General features: G+C 38.1%; 1 protein-coding gene across 1 annotated transcript in view; it reads left to right on the top strand.

Moving 5' to 3' along the window:
• Window positions 1–14,325: 14,325 nt before the first annotated feature.
• The window catches only part of LOC138021191 (uncharacterized), a 16,629-nt gene continuing 13,454 nt past the window's right edge, over window positions 14,326–17,500 (top strand). Inside the window, exon 1 of the mRNA XM_068868053.1 lies at window positions 14,326–14,671. Within this exon, the coding sequence (XP_068724154.1) occupies window positions 14,326–14,671 (346 nt within the window). The remainder of the gene's footprint in view (window positions 14,672–17,500) is intronic.

The raw sequence follows: 17,500 nt of genomic DNA, 5'->3' as shown, positions 1-17,500 counted from the left end.
GAAACATATCGCCCAGGGGTGAACTCTTCTCTGTAACACATCTTTATGCCTTTTGTCGCGAGGAAATGTAAAATTATCGTCCGAAGTTACTTATCCTATCCAGACTACTCACGGGCAAAAAATGCAATATTCATCATTAGAAGACTTTCCTCTCATCCCGCGCTTTAGAATGTTCCTTATATTCCGTGGTTCAAAATATTAGAGTTTTTCCGTGTATTGGACTATTCCATATATTCTGTATTTTAGAATATTCCGTGCATTCCGCAATTCCGCCTTTCCGTTGTATCATTCCATCGAATAAGGTCAAGCTTTACTACAAATGGTTTGTAGTGGAGTCAGACTCGCACAAGAAGTTGCTAGCTAATCCTATTCGTACGTTAAGGGATCGAATCCAATGTTACTATAAAAAATACCACAACATTGAGAACACTTTTGCGAAAACAAGCAAATGAGGACGTTGCATGACGGCTATCGTGGAACTTGACTATGTTTTGTTTCGTTTTAATTGCGTTGCGGAGGAGGTTTTACGAAGTAAACGTTAAATGTGGTTTTAAGATGTGGAGCGAAGCGTGTCATTAGTGTCTCTAGGAGTCAGCGTAAATTCCCCACAAAAAAATTCCAATTTTAGCCGGAAATTCTCTTAATTTCGAAAACCAAACTAAGAGCTTCCAGGTGTTCCTTATGTTTTAGACTAATTTCCAACATAAATGAAGGACAGATGCTAAACATTCAAACAAATTGAAACAAATTTGGAAAAAGAAGACACCCCGACCCCGACCCCGCGTTTTGGCCTGTACGTTTAATTTCCCTCTAAAGGATTGTTTAATTTTGAAAACGAGCGTGAGATAATTTCCAAATTTCGCTCCTCATCATTCGATTACCCATACCAATTACCGAGTATAGAAGTTTTGCACGGCAGCCATGTTGCGAGGCAGGAACAATAGATTATTTTTCCAATGGGAACAAATGTTCTCTCTAATGCAAAACATTTTCATTGCTCCTGCCATGCAACATGGCTGCCGTGCAAAACCTCCATTGGAAATTAATCCTCTCCCAAGTCGGCGCTCTTGACATTAGGGACCTTATGCATGGACGAAGACGACGGCTGATAATTTTGCGATCGCTCCAAGTCGCTCGGCATGAAAAGTGTGTCCACATTCCAAGAATAAAATTGGTGAGAACGGTGTGGATCATAATTACAGAGAAAATTGAAAATTCAACGTCAGGTGCTTCTGTTCCTCACAGAACCTCAAATTTGATCATTTCACGTCATTGTCAGAACGAGAAGGGTGAAGTAATATAAAAAAAATGTCACACGCACATTCATGGAGTGCAGAACTATTGTTTTTGCTCATTAAAACCCATTGTTTTGTGGCGTTCTCGTAGCCGTCGTCCTTGCTAAAGCTCCTTATATTGTGATTCATTGTCGTACTTCTTTCCGTATCCGAGATATGTACAGAATATTTAAAGTGTTGGAAAAAATTGCTAGTAACATTTTATCACAAAAGTAGCAAGCATTTCAGTCTACAAGGACAAAATGCGCGTTAGCCGCGGCAACGATCGCAAATACACTACTTTCAAGTTTATATGAACGTCAAATTTGGGGCTGAACATTCTTATTTTTTGCGATTTCATTGGGCCTGAAAACATTCTCAGCAAAATCACTAAGAGCAAGAAGGGGCCCATGCAAGCCGCAAGTATAGCAACCTTTTTTGCCAAAGCTTGTCAATTGTGAGAAATTTGTTATTTTTTGGTAATTTATTTGGATCTTGTTAGCAGGCATTTTAGTTCTCGCATGCGAAATACTTAAGACTTTTTCAGTCTTTCTTTTAGTTTGCACACAGGCTCACCGTCTCGAAAGGCGCGCGATCAACAGCATGGAGAGTGCAGGCCATATTTCTTTGCTAGTCGGCAAATTTGCTCTTACGCTTTGAATCCTGGCAAGAGCTAGCATCCTCGCATTTTTTTAGTGTTCTGCTTTGTGTGCAATGTACTCTGTTGAATTATGATATGAAGTTGTCTATACGGCTTTTCTCATCTCACCCTAAAGGGTCTGTCATCTCCGAAGTCGTTGAACTATGCTGGACGGTCCAATAAAAGGTTGCTATTGTTACTATAATAATTATTACTATTATTATTACAATTGTAAAAAAAAAAAGTTAAATGAAATTCAAGGACAGCGTACGGAATGGTACAGAACCTCTGGAAGCGCACTCTATTTTTTTTTGACAGCCACTGCGTAAATCTTGGAAACAGCGAGAAAATTGGCAACGACCTAAAACCTATTACTAACCAACGTTGAGGTGGAAAAAGACAAGGTACCTTAACTCCAAGTACGAACCGACAAAACGAGGTTCGTTTGAAGACTCGAGAAAATATTTATGATATTTCTTGCCTTGTATTTCCATGGCGGAACAAACTGTTTGAAATTAATCTGGCTGTGCATGTGTACTTCTCTAACTAACACATAAAAATAATTGACAATTATTCAGGGAAATGATAATGAATATTTACCGAGCCGTGAAAAGGCTACTCGGAATTGAATAGTAGTTGGTTAATCACCTCCAAGTTGGGCAATCAGCGAGAGGGAAACAAGCACAAGAGTAATCTCGTACCCAGATCTTCCACGGTCATACGGAAGGAAGATCTGGTAAAGTTCGATTTCGAGCATGCTCAGTGCTAGCGAGGCCCGAAATACGGACTTGTCTATCACTGCGCATGTTCGTACTCTCTGTTGTGATCTTGGGTGATTTTGCGGAATAAACATGGATTTCGAGAGTATTCTTGAAGAGATTCTTTTGGGTAGAGGACAAGGAAACCTTAAACTCAAGCCGAAACAGAAAGAAGCGCTACAGGTGATTGTTTTTGAACGGTCGAGATTGTTTAATTGTCGGAGCAAATCAGAATCACTGAAATGCGCCCTTTGGCTTAATCAGTAAACGAGTGCTATTTTCTTCACACAACCTTGTAAAAAGTATAGTTAGCCAAACCTTAAATTGAAAGCGAAATGTTAGAGTGCTTAGACCTAATCACTGCAACGAGTGCTATTTTCTTGACACGATCTCGTGAAAAATATAGTTAATCTAACCGTAAAATTCACAATTGATCACTACTTAATTCGCGAGTCACGCTTCAAGAACGAGAAACACCGTTATGAATAAATTACATACTTCAACTTGAAACTTGAATTTATTAGTTTCTCCGTACCGCGTAGCACGCTACGCAGAACTTAATTCGAGTGGCAGGGTACGTGGGGCTTTCGTCAGTACCATTTACACAAACGACGCAAATTTTTAAAATGATTTTCCTCAACTGTAAAGTTTTTTCGGCGTCGGAAAAAACAAAACTTTCCTCCGCACAACTGACATTTATTCAAAACAGCACATGAGCTTGCGAAAACCAAACCTTCATTAAGTGCCCCGCGAAATAAGCCAATCGGAGCGTAGATTGCACTGCCGCAACCTTTTTTTAGTAGCCAACGAAAAATGGTGCACTGTCGAACTTTACCAGATCTCACATTTCCAGTGACAGAGTGAGATCTGGGTACGAGATTAGCACAAGAGTCTACTAATCGACAATTATTCGCCGAAGGCGAGGTGAATAATTGTTTTAGTGTTATTACGTAAGTAATTATTTGAAAAATATGCATTTTTTTTTTGAAAAAGAGATTTCTTCATCTGTCACCTAGATAAAAAACTTTAATTCATTTTTTAAAGACAAATTTAACGCTGGTTGCAATGTATACTACGCGAGTGTAGCAATGCTAATCGAGGCTGCAGTATAAATTAATGAAACAGTAAAAGCTAGTAAACCGATAGGAAAGGATTACATTATTGTCACTCAACGAACACAAGTTATATAGTTAAATGAAACATTGTAGAGTACGATAACTTGGTGCATGATTACCTTGAAAGGCTTCTTTATGAATGAGACCACAATTGTGTACAACAGCCAGCAGTCAACCTACTTAGCCAAGTGCTGAATTAACCTAAACATTATCATTTTTAACTCCAAATATTGTAAGCGGGAATTTTTCGAATTCGCTTGTCAAAGACATTTTTGTAAGTGAACGCCCAGTCAGGATGTAGAGAATTCCGTAATCTAAAAACTTCAGTGACCTAAAAGTTACCAAGAACTGAGCCGAAACGAGCATTGTGTTTATGAGCGCTGGATGAGCAATTAAAAAAGTTTCTGAATATTCTTCTCGATTCTTCGGCAGAGAATTATTAGAAATATCCTGCGTAAGGTTGGAAACTGTATCATGCAGAGCAGCGCATATCGATTGGCAAAATATATGAGGAAACACTGATGGAATAGCATGAAATCTGTTATCAAAAAAGAGACGAAGGGCTCGCTTTAAGAGTAACAATTTTTCATAAATTACACTTAAAAGCTTGGATCCATGCCACTATTCGATACCGCGTAAACGAAAGTATGAGCGATCGATAATAAATTTGAAGAACAAGGCTGTTTGGGGGTCCAAGCTCACGTTCAAATAAAATAAACACAATGTCACTTACCTTGGCAAAAACAGCGAATGAAAATTTTGTATTTCAGTTCCACTGTGTCTTTGTCGATCTTATGCTTGGACTCGAGTTTCCTTCCCTCAGAAACAAGTTGAGTTAGCAGGTAATCCTTAAATAGTCCAAAAACTTGCTGAACCAACGCAGGGTTTTCGGTGGTCGCAGAGCAGCTGGGCTCTCTTCTTGTGTCGGCTACTCGTTCGGTTTCCTGTCCTTCCTCGGTATCGGACATCACCAACGGTGTCAAAAGCGCAGCACGTAGGTTGTAGACTACTTTACGATAAAGAGAACGAACGCTCTGCAAAACTTTGTTAAATAGCCAATTCCTTATAGCCAAATCCCAGGGGAACAGGCTTGATCGTGTAAATTAAGTTGGCGTTGCGCAGATAACAATAGATACTCATCACCTTTGATACCAATAGAAAATAGGTGGTTTTCAACCGATCTCTTGAGACAATAGTTAATGCATGGAGAAACTCGACAAGTTCCATAGTTTCGTGTTTTTCTCCGTATTTTTGGTCTTGACCCTGCACAAAACACACCTTCTTTTCGAGAAGATGACCAATCAAATCCTTCAATTAAATGACACGCAACTAATTTGCAAACTCGTAGGAAGCGAAACAAAAGATTGTGCAGGATCACGGTCCATTCAACATTGATTGGGACAAAATTTTCTCGCTTTGAAGGTTTTCAGGTTTCAAAACCAGTCTCTCGATTAACTATGCTGAGACTGAGGTGACAATGGTGTATTGTAAAATTGCTGGTGGACGAACAAAAAATGCTAATGAGAGATCTTTTGTTGTCGACCACCTACATGGCGGCAATGACGTGAGGTGAAAACACTTGTTTACAGAGGTTTTCAATTGAGTGTCCTTCAAATAGTTATTTATCAACATAATTAAGATTGAGGCAATGCTGTTTGGGACTTCGCAGAAACTTTCATAGATAAATCAGTTCTCGGTCACTATTAATGGGTCCGCCATAAAGCGCGTTACTGTGTTTAAGTATTTGGGTGTTATCTTTGACGAATACCTTGGCTGGAACGAATACGCTAAAGCTATTGTTTCTACCGCTGGTCAGTAGAGTACAACCTCTAATTTCACGGGATCCCTTTAGGACGCAGCTCTATTGTTGTAGGTTAGGGTCCATCGTTGATTGGTTGTTTGTTTTGGTCCATTGTTTTCTTCGCCAATCCCGAGAGCCGTTGTAATAGCTGCGTACTGACCCAGTCGGTATGCCAAGTCGTGTGCGCCATTATATCATTTCATATGGTGCTAATTCCATCAATGTTTCAATGATCAGACCGATATTAGAGTATTGTGCTGGGATCTGAGCATGTTGCGAGAGGAAAACAGCGTTCTACCCGCTCAACCCGACAGAGCAGTATTTTGCACATCATTGCAGCGGGGAAAATATTTTTATCATCATAGAAGTACGGATTTTAATAATCATTGTAAATGTACATACCTAAACTAAATTGAAATATACGCTAGCTTTAGCACAGAACACTGACACTGCATGGATCAAAGGATCAAAGGATTTCCACTGTTCCGCGAAGGATCGGGGGGGGGGGGGGGGGTGTTCATTTATTTTAGAAGAGGGCTGATTGTGACAAGAATACGGGAGAGGACAAAACGCGGAGCCTTACTCCATGGAGTACCCTATGGAGTACCCAAATGGGGTACCCTAAAAATACTATTTCGAATGAGTACTGTTGATCCATGTGTAAGCAGCATCTCAAATAGTGCTTACTTAAGCCTCAACACCCATTTTAATCACCATTGTTCAACAGTATTTAAGTCTACGCACCCATTTTAAAAAGGTTAGCTTTCGATTATTGTTGCGACGGTCGATTACTTCATGTAAGCTAACCTTTTTAAAATGGGTGCTTAGACTTAAATACTGTTGAACAATGCTGTTTAAAATGGGTGTTGAGGCTTAAGTAAGCACTATTAATATTTGAGATGCTGCTTACACATTGATCAACAGTACTCATTCGAAATAGTATTTTTAGGGTACTCCATTTGGATACTCCATAGGGTGCTCCATGGAGTAGGGCTCCGCGTTTTGTCCTCTCCCCTAGAATATCTGAATTGGAGGGGCATCAAGCTGAATTGCAAACGTCCAGGAGAGCAAAAAGGGTGCATGTCATTGGAATGTACAGAGGACCAGGCTTGTTAAAAGCTACACGGGAACATGAAATTTATGATATTCTTCTCCGGTCAACTTAACGTTACGAGAGTATTATGCTAATTGGAGACCTAAACTGCGACCTCTCCCGGCCTGACAAGGGTGCTAAAGAGGGTAAAAATCTTATGGATTGGATGGATGTGTATGGTCTCACCAAGTTGATTAAAGTACCAACTAGCGTAGTGGCGGAATCCAGCTCGCTCATTGATGTAATTCTTACCAAGAAGCCACGTTCTGTGCTTACCTCAGGGTTTTTTTATCTTGGCCTTAGTGATAACAATTTTATACCTGAAAGGCATCCGAGTTATAATCTTGGCAGAATTTAGTTTTCTGTGCAGCAAATGGACAATAGAATTACGAGGCGGTGATTTCATTGGTTAAAAAGCAATGTACTACACCCCTTTGAGCAATACATTTGACCTCCCTCTGTGACTGTGACAAAACCACTGCAACAATAACAAATAAATTAAAACGGCCGCGAGAGAGATTTCCAATAGCGGGAGACTTGAAACAGCCTCTCGTCCTACAGAATTTGATGAAAATCCGAATTTATAACCTGCAGTGGAGCAACCAAATGATAGGTTCTATGTTGGAGCTTCAGTGTGACTCATTTTATTTCGTTTGCTGATTCAAAGCCCAACTTCCACGTGAGGGCAAATGACGCAATGGGGTGCAGCTAAAATGTGAAAATGCTGGATTCAGCCTTCTGGAATGTTATGAATGACATATTTACTCTAATCTTTCCTGTTGACCGCATGACGAAATCGCCAGTACAGAACTTCCAGCAGCGGTATGCTAATCTGAAACCTTTGCAGCTGGATACCGGTATTAAGACTTAATTACAAGAATAATTTTTCACATGTTTTCTGTGTTGCTACACTAGTGTTTCACCCGCCTTTGCCTCACCGGGTGCTTTCACTTGAAACCAGTTTATCTGATGTCACGCTACATGCTAAAAAATAGACAGAAGACCCTCGTTATTTCCATTCCAACAACCTGTTCCAAAACATACTATTCCTAATTAGCGGTGTCACCTGTTGAACGGAAAGGACAAAACATAGACCCCCCTTTTGGACGGGGTCCATGGACCCGGTCTATGGACCCCTGTTTATTATTATTATTATTGCTAAAAAGTGTCCCAAAGCATGTTAATGAGCTTTTTTCACCTCAGAAAGGACGATTTCGTGACAAATGGGATGAGTTCACTTTGTGACAATGTTTAGATTGGGTATCAGTTACAAATTGTTTCATTTTGTCATTACTAACAATGATTACATTACCCAAAAGAAAACAATAACAATGTCTGTTCATTTATAACTGGTATTTTATTGTTTGATATAAAATATGTTAATGCTTATATCTATTGTTCATGTTAGGGCTGGCTAATTTGGGAGTCCATTGTTGGACACATCAGATGAACTTTATTAGGGCTTACACTAATTTGTAAAACGAAACAAAAGGAACATAAATACAGAAAGAATCCTAAACATTCTTTAAGCTAAGCTTAGGCCTAAACAAACGTTTTTAGGCCTAATGTTAGCGTTGGTAAATAGTTAGGGTTGTACCTGCCCGGAAATGTTTGATCATTTCGCAAAACAGTAATCTGACCAAAATTACTATTTTGCGAAGCGGATGGAAAGGCAGGTACAACCCTAGTAAGTGTAAGCCCTTTCTAGAATAATATATAAAAAAAGGTCTGTCCTGTTCTGGAAAAAAGCTAATCAATTTTATGTCCATGAAATTAAAATAGATAAATTTATATTTTAAAAAAAATAATTTGTTAATTATAATATTACCACTATAATAAATTGAATAAATGTATGATGTAGTAAGCTATTTTACAAGGATAATTTCATTTCATTCTACTGTCTTGATCAGATTGATTGAAATCAAACTTTATTGTAATGATGTGGGTTGGTGTCTTTGATCCCATTCACGGGTTAAGTAAAATCCAAATGGAGCCTTCCATTCTATCCTGTGCACCGCTGCCCACTCTCCCAACGACAATCTGAGAGAAGCGTCTGTGATTTACCGTTGTTAATCGTGTTCAATACCGCATGATTTTTCCTGGAATGTATGGAAATTGGGTATTACCTCTCTATCATTACATCATTGAAACAACGAGTTTTAATTGGCTTTCATTTTGTTTCTCCCCATCAACACCGTGAGGGTTTTAACGATGAGTTCGTGTGTAATTTGTGCATGGTAAAAAATACGAATAAAAATTTTTCTGATGGTTAAAGAGATTTTTCTTTTAAAGTACGAGAGGAATTGTTATCTATGGAGTGTAAAGTGGAAATCGATTCTACATACATTTGTAGGAATTGAAAATGCTCCTGACGATTCTTCACGAGGTGAATATTGTACGATTCAAAGGATTGCGCAGTTGAAAACGTCCCAGGCTATCCCCTTACCAGTCAATATAATCTCAATGCCTTGCTCGGACCAGCCTAGCTATTCTCAAGAACAATCTATAAAGCGTGTTGCCCTGGAAGACTTGAGATGTGTACATATCGAGGAAAATATAAACAGCTCATTGGCAACGATCGGGGTTGCTCTGAAGATCAGAGCCGTACCCGGTTGGAAGACTTGCAAAGGCATCCTTTCCTTTAAAGAGTGCTTCTGTACTATAAAACCAAGGAATTCCTAAAACTATCAGACGCTCATCAATGCACTTTTGGAATCTGCCTCATTTACCACCCTTTTGAAAATTTAGCTCCATAGAAATATGATTTGGTCACCGTAGATCACTCATTAATTTTTGCAAAATTATTCCGAAACAAGATTACTAACGGTAAATTCAGAGAGTGGGCGTCTGTACACCGCCTACTTCCATTCTTGGAGCGCATAACATTTTATTTAAAGTTCAAGTAATTTTTTATTAGTGTGGAAGAAAAGTGAAGCAAATTAGCTGAAATCGTCTTTACTAAGGTTAAAAAGCTCATTAACATGCTTTCGGACACTTTTCTGGAAAAACGCAAACCAAAAAAATTAACTAAGAAAAAATAGCGGTCAGGTCCATGGACCCGGTCTAAAAGGGGGGTCCTTTCCCCCTGATGAATTTATTTGCAATTATTCACCGGTACAATGGACCTCTTTAGCTTGTACGTTTTGTTTTCCCATTATTTCAGACCACGTGATGTTACCCTAGGAAACAGTTTCTTTTAAATGTCGTCTTATACACGTGCATATATATGCATAACTTATGAAAAAACAAAATGAACATTCTCTTGGGAACATCACGTGGTCTGAAATGGGAAAACAAAACGTACAAGCTAAGAGGTCCATTGTTGCACGATGTTCACCGGTACATTATCCGCGTTTGTAAATGAGCAACTGGCTGCAGAAACATTTACTTGTTTTGTTCCGTACTTGCCAAATTAAAAAACTACCTCTTCCAAAATGTATCACCCTACGTCTGCGCCATATGGTATTTCGAGTAAACGCTTAAGGAAGCGTCTTGTTTATACTGTTATACGGTTACAATGTCCAAAATTCAATCCTAGAACAGTTGTAAAGCGCTACTTTAAGAATTATGACCCAGGATTGTTTTTCGCTGACATTGCTACAGTTCCGTTCCATGTTGCACATATTTTTGATGACCCTGAGGATGTTTGTTAGGAATGGGAAAAATTGTTATCTGACGCCCTGGACGTACATGCTCCAGTCAAGAGATGCATATCTAAGCGTCAACATGTGCCATTCATGACACCAGAACTACTTGGCTCCATTCGTCACCGTAACAAGTTAAGAAAACTATGCTTTGAGTCCAAGGATCCTGGGGACTGGGAGAAATACAGACGACAGCGTAATCTTACTTCATCCTTAAGACGAAGGGAAATTTCTAGCCATCTCCGGTCATTTATATTACGCTGAGTTATGGACCGTTTTAATCACGCTAAATTGTGGGGTCAGTGAGGTTCGCTTAATGCACATTTTGCGTTTGCACAAAATATCCATTAAATTTTGGTACCACAATTTTGGATCATTATTTTCGATTCTGCCATAATTTGTAATGCCCGTTGTTATACCGTTATTGTTATACCGTCTTTGAGGGTATATCGCTTATCGTCAAAGCATAACGACACTTTATTCAGCTTGTAGTTTCCAAGCTGGTGATGGTCGCTCCGAATGAAATTTCAAAAGTAAAACAAAATTCCAAGAAGTGATATTTTAAGAGTAAAACAACGTTCCAAGAAGTGATATTTTAAGCGTAAAACAATGTTCCAAGAAGTGAAAAGCCATTTAAGTCAATAGGCATATGCATTGTAAATTTTTCATCGGAACTTATTTCAAAACCTTTGTGAAATCATAAATCGACATATCGATGTCGCGATTTGTATTATCTTTCAGGCCATAAATCAATACATAAATTGGAAGAAAAGGAGGACTGTCATGGTCGTAATCAGCTTGAAAATTGATGAACAATCTTCTTTGAATTTCACCTCCACCATCAGATGACATATTGATTATTGACCGATAATATTTGTCATCGGAATTTACTTTTTTGTGGCAATGTGGTTTATATGCATATTTATATTTTCGAAAGCGACCTTTACACTGTTGAACTCCTTTTCATAGAATTGGGAACTCCTCAAATATATCTCAACGCAGACCGCGTAATTTTGACTCGGGTTGTCTCGACTCAGCTTGAACACATTGAAATCGAATCTTCCTTTGAGCAACGAAGTCCCGTCTCCTATCTTTTGAAGTTTCAAGATGAAAGCTTTTTTATTGATCTTATGTGGCACCTCATCAAAATCGATTAGACTGGCATCTGTGATGCCGTAATCGAATGTAAATTTGTTATTATCCATGGGATATGATAAAACGTTTTTTTCTGTTTTCATGAGTACTGATATGTGAATCTGCAATTTTTTGATCGGTGTATTTTTTGTTAGCGGCGTCATCGGACTGCGTTGGTGAAGCGATGTTTGTTATTTCTTTACTTTTGACGGATAGATTTGACTCTAAATTGGATCCATCTTTTTTTGAAAATAATAATCTTTTTGTTAAAGCTACTGCTGAAACAGCTTCATTCAGTTGTTCCAAATTGACAGAATTATGATTACGTGTTGCTTTTTTCAAATTGATTACTTTGTTGTTGTTCAAATCAAAATCGCTTGACAACGTTTTATCCATTTTGCTGTTCAGACCGTTGTCAAGGTATATTTTGGATGTTGCATCATTCGGAAATTTTGGTTCGGGCAAATCAGTAAGAGGATGTAAATCGAGGGATAGCTCTCCTTGCATAACTGAAGATCCATCTATTGGCAAACATTTATTAAGACCCGAATCGACGTACGATTTATTAACAGCTGATGTATCATTGCTACTGTTTGCGACGTTGAAAATGCGATTACCACCCAAATCGATGTCACCTTTCATTGTTTGCCCCGTTTCATGTAAATATTTGCTAAAATCTTGACTCAAAATGGTCCAAATGACGGCATCTGATGAATTTTTTGGTGTTTTGAGATTGACTACTCTATGGTTCTTCATGTCGAGATCAGCTGTTAAACCGCTTTTGGGAATGTAATTACTGAGCTCTGTTTTATCAGCTTTCGACACTATCGATCTATCGACGTAAGAGTTATTCACACCGTCTTTGGGATGCAAAGGATGTGCCAGATTGGTGTTTTTTTCATTTCCCATGTCGATCGGATTTTTGACATTCAATTTGACATTGTTGTCGTCAAACTGCATATACCTTGTCGAAAAATACAGATAGGGTATGTCATCTTGTTCGTTTTGACGTGGATTTCCAATGTCCTGAATCCTGTTTCAACCCATCGACAGATGCCCTTTTAAAACACTGGATCCGTCAAAGAGAACGACTTCGTTTTTGTTTGGTTTTTCATCTAATCCGGTCTGCAGTTGATGTCTTGTGATAGCGTTGTCATTGTGTGTCCCTCCTGCTAGGTTAACCAATCTTTTGTTTTCCATGTCGTAATCACCATCTTCAGTGAGCTTGAAACCGACTCCTGGTTTGCCCTCAATGATACTCTGTGTTTGTGTTTCCAATAAACCATTTGAGTATCTCATTTATATATTACACTATAATTATATTTTTTCGTCAAATTTTTTTGTGGCAAATTTTCGTGTCTTGTCAACGTAGATGAAGCTATATGGATCGGATGTTGCTCTCTCATAGGCTTCTTTTGAAATATTGTTTTCTCGACAGAGCAGTGATTTTTCATTGGTGCTTGGGAATTCATAGATTATAAAATGACTGCAGTGCAGTCTGATATCTTTTGCTGTCTTATAATAGCTTTGTGACAGATAGATCACGCTGCAATTTTTGTCTTCCGCGTATGAAATAATGGACCTATGGAAATCGACGAATATCACAAGCTTTTGATTGTCGTCTGCCAATTCAGATACTTGAATGATCTGGTCAGAGCTGCAAATTTCCCTTTCGTAAACGGTCGTTGCCATTTCTCAGAACGGTCGTTGCCATTTGAAACGGTCGACTACACACTTCACTTCAAAGAAAATTAAAAGAAACAAACTAAGAAAAAATATTAACATAAATTAAGGCAAAAAAGGAAAAAAACATTTATAAAAGAAAAACTGGAGGAAAACAAGAGTCCGAAAATTTCAAGATTCGAACTCGGGTTTTTAGCCCTCACCTTAAACTGAACCCTAACCCGAACCCTAACTCATATGACCAGCGAGACACAACTCCCAGAACCCGCAACCTTTTGAGTTCTTTGAACTAATGATTGCAATTCAGAGCTAAAAAATGGCAACGAGCGTTCTGAGAAATGGCAACGACCGTTTACGAAAGGGAAATAAGCGTCGGAGCTATCCTCAATAATATTTGAAACCAACATCCTTGCTTATCGGACCGAACACCTTCAATAAATCTTTATACTTTGATTGCTCAAGGTTTTTGACGTACAGGAATATTTTATCAAAGTATAAGAGATTGTAAATCATATGCATCAATGTGTTTATTTTACCAGATCCTGACGGTCCACAAATCAACATTCTAAAGCCTCTCTCAGGCATGAAAGCATATAACTGTTTATAATTTTCGATATTTCCACCAGCAGAGTCGTAATTCGGTATTCTTATTTTATTATATGTGTATATTATACCAAAAATAATTTCCTCTCTGTGTGAAATTATTTTTCAAAAAATGGGAAATTACAAAAAAAAAAAAAACAAACAAAAAAAATCAAATGAGGTCAGAACCTGCAAAAAGCGAATATGAATTACCAAAGACCCCGACGAAGATGAAGAACATGCATTAAGCTTGGAGGTGTTAAAAGAGTTCGTGAGGGCTGCTACGCTGAATTACAAAAACGTGACTATTATTTTGTGTTGAACGAGATGTTGAACACCATGTTGAACACCATGTTGAAAAATATTTTTACATTACAGAAATCTACAGCCGTATCTCAATCTGGGCCTAAAGTTAACCTAGGTCCATCGTGTTCTCGAGTTTGATCACTCTCCTTTCCGAAAACCGTACATCGACTTCAATACGCAGAAAAGAGCCAGAGCCAAAAATGCTCTCGAAAAAGACTTCTTTAAACTTATGAATAATTCAGTATACGGTAAAACAATGGAAAATCTTCGCAAAAGAATCGATGTAACGCTCGACATGGACGAAAATGAATTATTGAAGTTTATAGCCAAACCATCCTTCGTCAGAACTAAGATCTTCAATGAAGTCCTTCTTGCCGTTCATAAGAAAAAGAAGGTGCTAACTTTCAATAAACCAGCTTATGTTGGAATGTGCATCTTGGTGTTGATGTATGATTTTCATTACAACTACATTAAATATGGAGACAGAGCAAAGCTCTTGTTTACAGACACAGACTCACTGATGTACGAGATCGAGACCGATGATGCATACCAAGATTTCTGGAACGAAAAGGACAAATTCGATAACAGCGATTACCCTGAGGAGTCACCATACTTCGATAAGACTAATAAGAAGGTGATAGGTAAATTCAAAGACGAAGCTCACGGAACACCGATCACTGAATTTGTCGGTCTGCGATCAAAAATGTACTCTTACATGAAAGATGACAGCGGAGGCGGAAAAACATACATACATACATCCACTTTATTTCAGCACGATAATGGTTAAAGCTATTAAATGCTTATGGGGTCGTGCATCTAAATCTAAAGTACAGTTACACATAGTAAAGTAATAGGTTTACAATAATTTACGGTTGTTAAAAATAGCATACCCTTAAGACTAAGTGCTTGAAATCCTAGAAATATATAAAATCGTCATCACTGAAATTAGCAATCGAGGCAGATGTTGCTTTAAAATTAAAATCTTTTGACACTCTTATCTTATTCAGTCTAGAGTCTACAGTCCAACGTTCAGTGCGGGTTTATTTCGGATGCCTGGATGCAATTGCATTCCATTGCGCCCCTGTAACTAACAGACTGTTCTAAATAGCGAGATTGAAACCTAGGAACAGCAATGTTTTCTGATCTTCTTAACGAGTACTCGGTATTTCTCTTAGTAACAATGTTATCACTTAATGGTACAGGTAGTCTGTCATTGTAAGCATTATGCATGAGCTTGAACAGTTTGATCTTGTAAATGTAAGCTAAGGAATGCCATTTGGCTATCTTAAATGCGTCTTCATAAGAAGTGTCATTCCCTAAGTTATAGATTAACTTCGCGGCTCGGCCGTGGAGTTTATCGATTGACCTAAATAACTCAGAGTTGCTGCCGTTTGCCCATATCACAAGGCCGTAGGTGATTGAAGGCAAAATAATACTAAGGTAGAATTGTTCTAAAACGCTCTTAGGTAGAAACTTCGATTTTCTTAATAAAAAAAGAAACCAAACATGAAAACTACAAGCAAGTTTTATTATACAACAAACAGCTTCGTCATGAAATTAAAACCATTCGGAGCGACCATCACCAGCTTGGAAGCTACAAGCTGAATAAAGTGGCATTGTCATGCTTTGACGACAAGCGATATATCCTCAAAGACGGTATAACAAGTTACTCTTACGGGCATTACAAATTATGGCAGAATTGAAAAGAATGATCCAAAATTGTGGTACCAAAATTTAATGCATATTTTGTGCAAACGCAAGATATGCATTAAGCGAACCGCGAACCTCGCTGACCCCACAATTTAGCGTGATAAAAAAGGTCCATAATTTAGCGTAATAGAAAATTTTTGCAAAATTTGCAATTATCGTTGGCGTAGTATTATATCAGCGTGTGTGAAATGTTCCTGTACACCTTCTTTCCATACTACTGTTAGGGTGACTTATGGTTCTTAGCCTCATTTCTATGCTGTAGCGAACCGGATATTGTTGAAAACCCTTTAAATACCCCATTAATGCTTTACAAGATTGTCAACAACATTTTTTTAGGTTCCTTAAGCTCCACTAAACACTACTAGGCCACTAGCTTGCTTCCTTCCAAAATGCTTACGAGAATACTTAAGCGCCCAGACTATGAAGTCATGATTTCCATCATCCACGAGACAATTTCCATCAAATCAAATCTTCTCTAGAACTGGCCGGTTTATCGCCAGTTCCTCAAAGCTTATTGGCCGTTTCAGTGGGAGAGTGCTTTTAAACATTCGCCTCTGTTTGCGATATTTTGTTTCATGTTCATTGTTGCTCATGTCAATTAAGAATGTTAAGACAGTGACATCTTGAAAATAAACAGGTAGTCTTAAGTTTGGTAGTCTGTCATTTTCACCTGCTCCCATTTGCACAGGAAGTCCTAATTTATGGCTTGGCAATTTGGCATTTTCACCTGCTCGGCAAAAAGAAACCTTTGCAGCATTTCTTCCCGACAGCATTCATTTTACCGAAGCTTCGTAAAGGTGACAATACACCGCCCAATAGCCAGGTCTTGTAGCCTGCACTTGGTTTACTCAGCCATCTCGAAATCGTACTGTTGCATTATTCAGGGTAAGTGTTTCATTTTTATTTTTCACTAAAAGGTTTCAACGATGTTATGGTAGCAAACTTTGCTGTATGTCTATTTCTTTCCGGCATTAAACGGGAAAAAAATACGTTGGATTTATTACGATGGTTCCAAAAAATTCGAAAGAGAGTCACGCAAAAAATTTTCTATGCAAACAATTTGTTTTCAAATGTAATTCGACCTTTATCAACACGTTTGATAAAACCAGATTTTCATGTTTTCAATGTTTAATTCCTCTTTTTAAGTTAGGCAAATATACGTTTCTTTTAAAAGTTACACCTCTGAGGCTTAGCGTTTTGGATCCAGTTGGGCAAACGCTTTCGCCAACAGAAAAATTCTTAGGTCACATGATAAATCTAAATACGTATTTTGCTGAGCGATTGCTGGGTACTTTTTTCATTTTTTGTAATTTCGAAAAGAGGTAAAGCAAAGTTTTTGAATTTGAAATCAATTTCTTATTTTGCGTTGTGCCGGAATCAGTTTCCACCTCAATATCATTTAACTTATAATTAAGTAATTTCACGTAATTTTCTACCCTAACTTATCCCAGAAGATGAAGTAAAAACGTTCCAGGTGCATTTAAGTATTAGCCTTATCAATCAAGTTATCTGCGCTGTCTTTAATCTTGGTTTGTTGCCTTGCTATATACAGAGCAATTGATGCAATAGATAGAATGATGGAAATGTTCAACTTCAGCCAGGGCATAACATCTCGAATGATGTAAATATTAGTGAGGGCGCAAACTTAAGAATTTTTTTTAAATGAATATATTTTATCAGATGTAGAATATGTTTCAAGTCTTAACTTCCTCTGGCAAGCGCTATGACTTACAATTGAGAAATTTCTCTTACAACTCGAG

This window comes from Montipora capricornis, chromosome 10, assembly GCF_036669925.1.
Source record: "Montipora capricornis isolate CH-2021 chromosome 10, ASM3666992v2, whole genome shotgun sequence".
In the NCBI taxonomy this organism is placed as follows: Eukaryota; Metazoa; Cnidaria; class Anthozoa; order Scleractinia; family Acroporidae; genus Montipora; species Montipora capricornis.
This window is presented reverse-complemented; position numbering and strand designations above follow the sequence as displayed.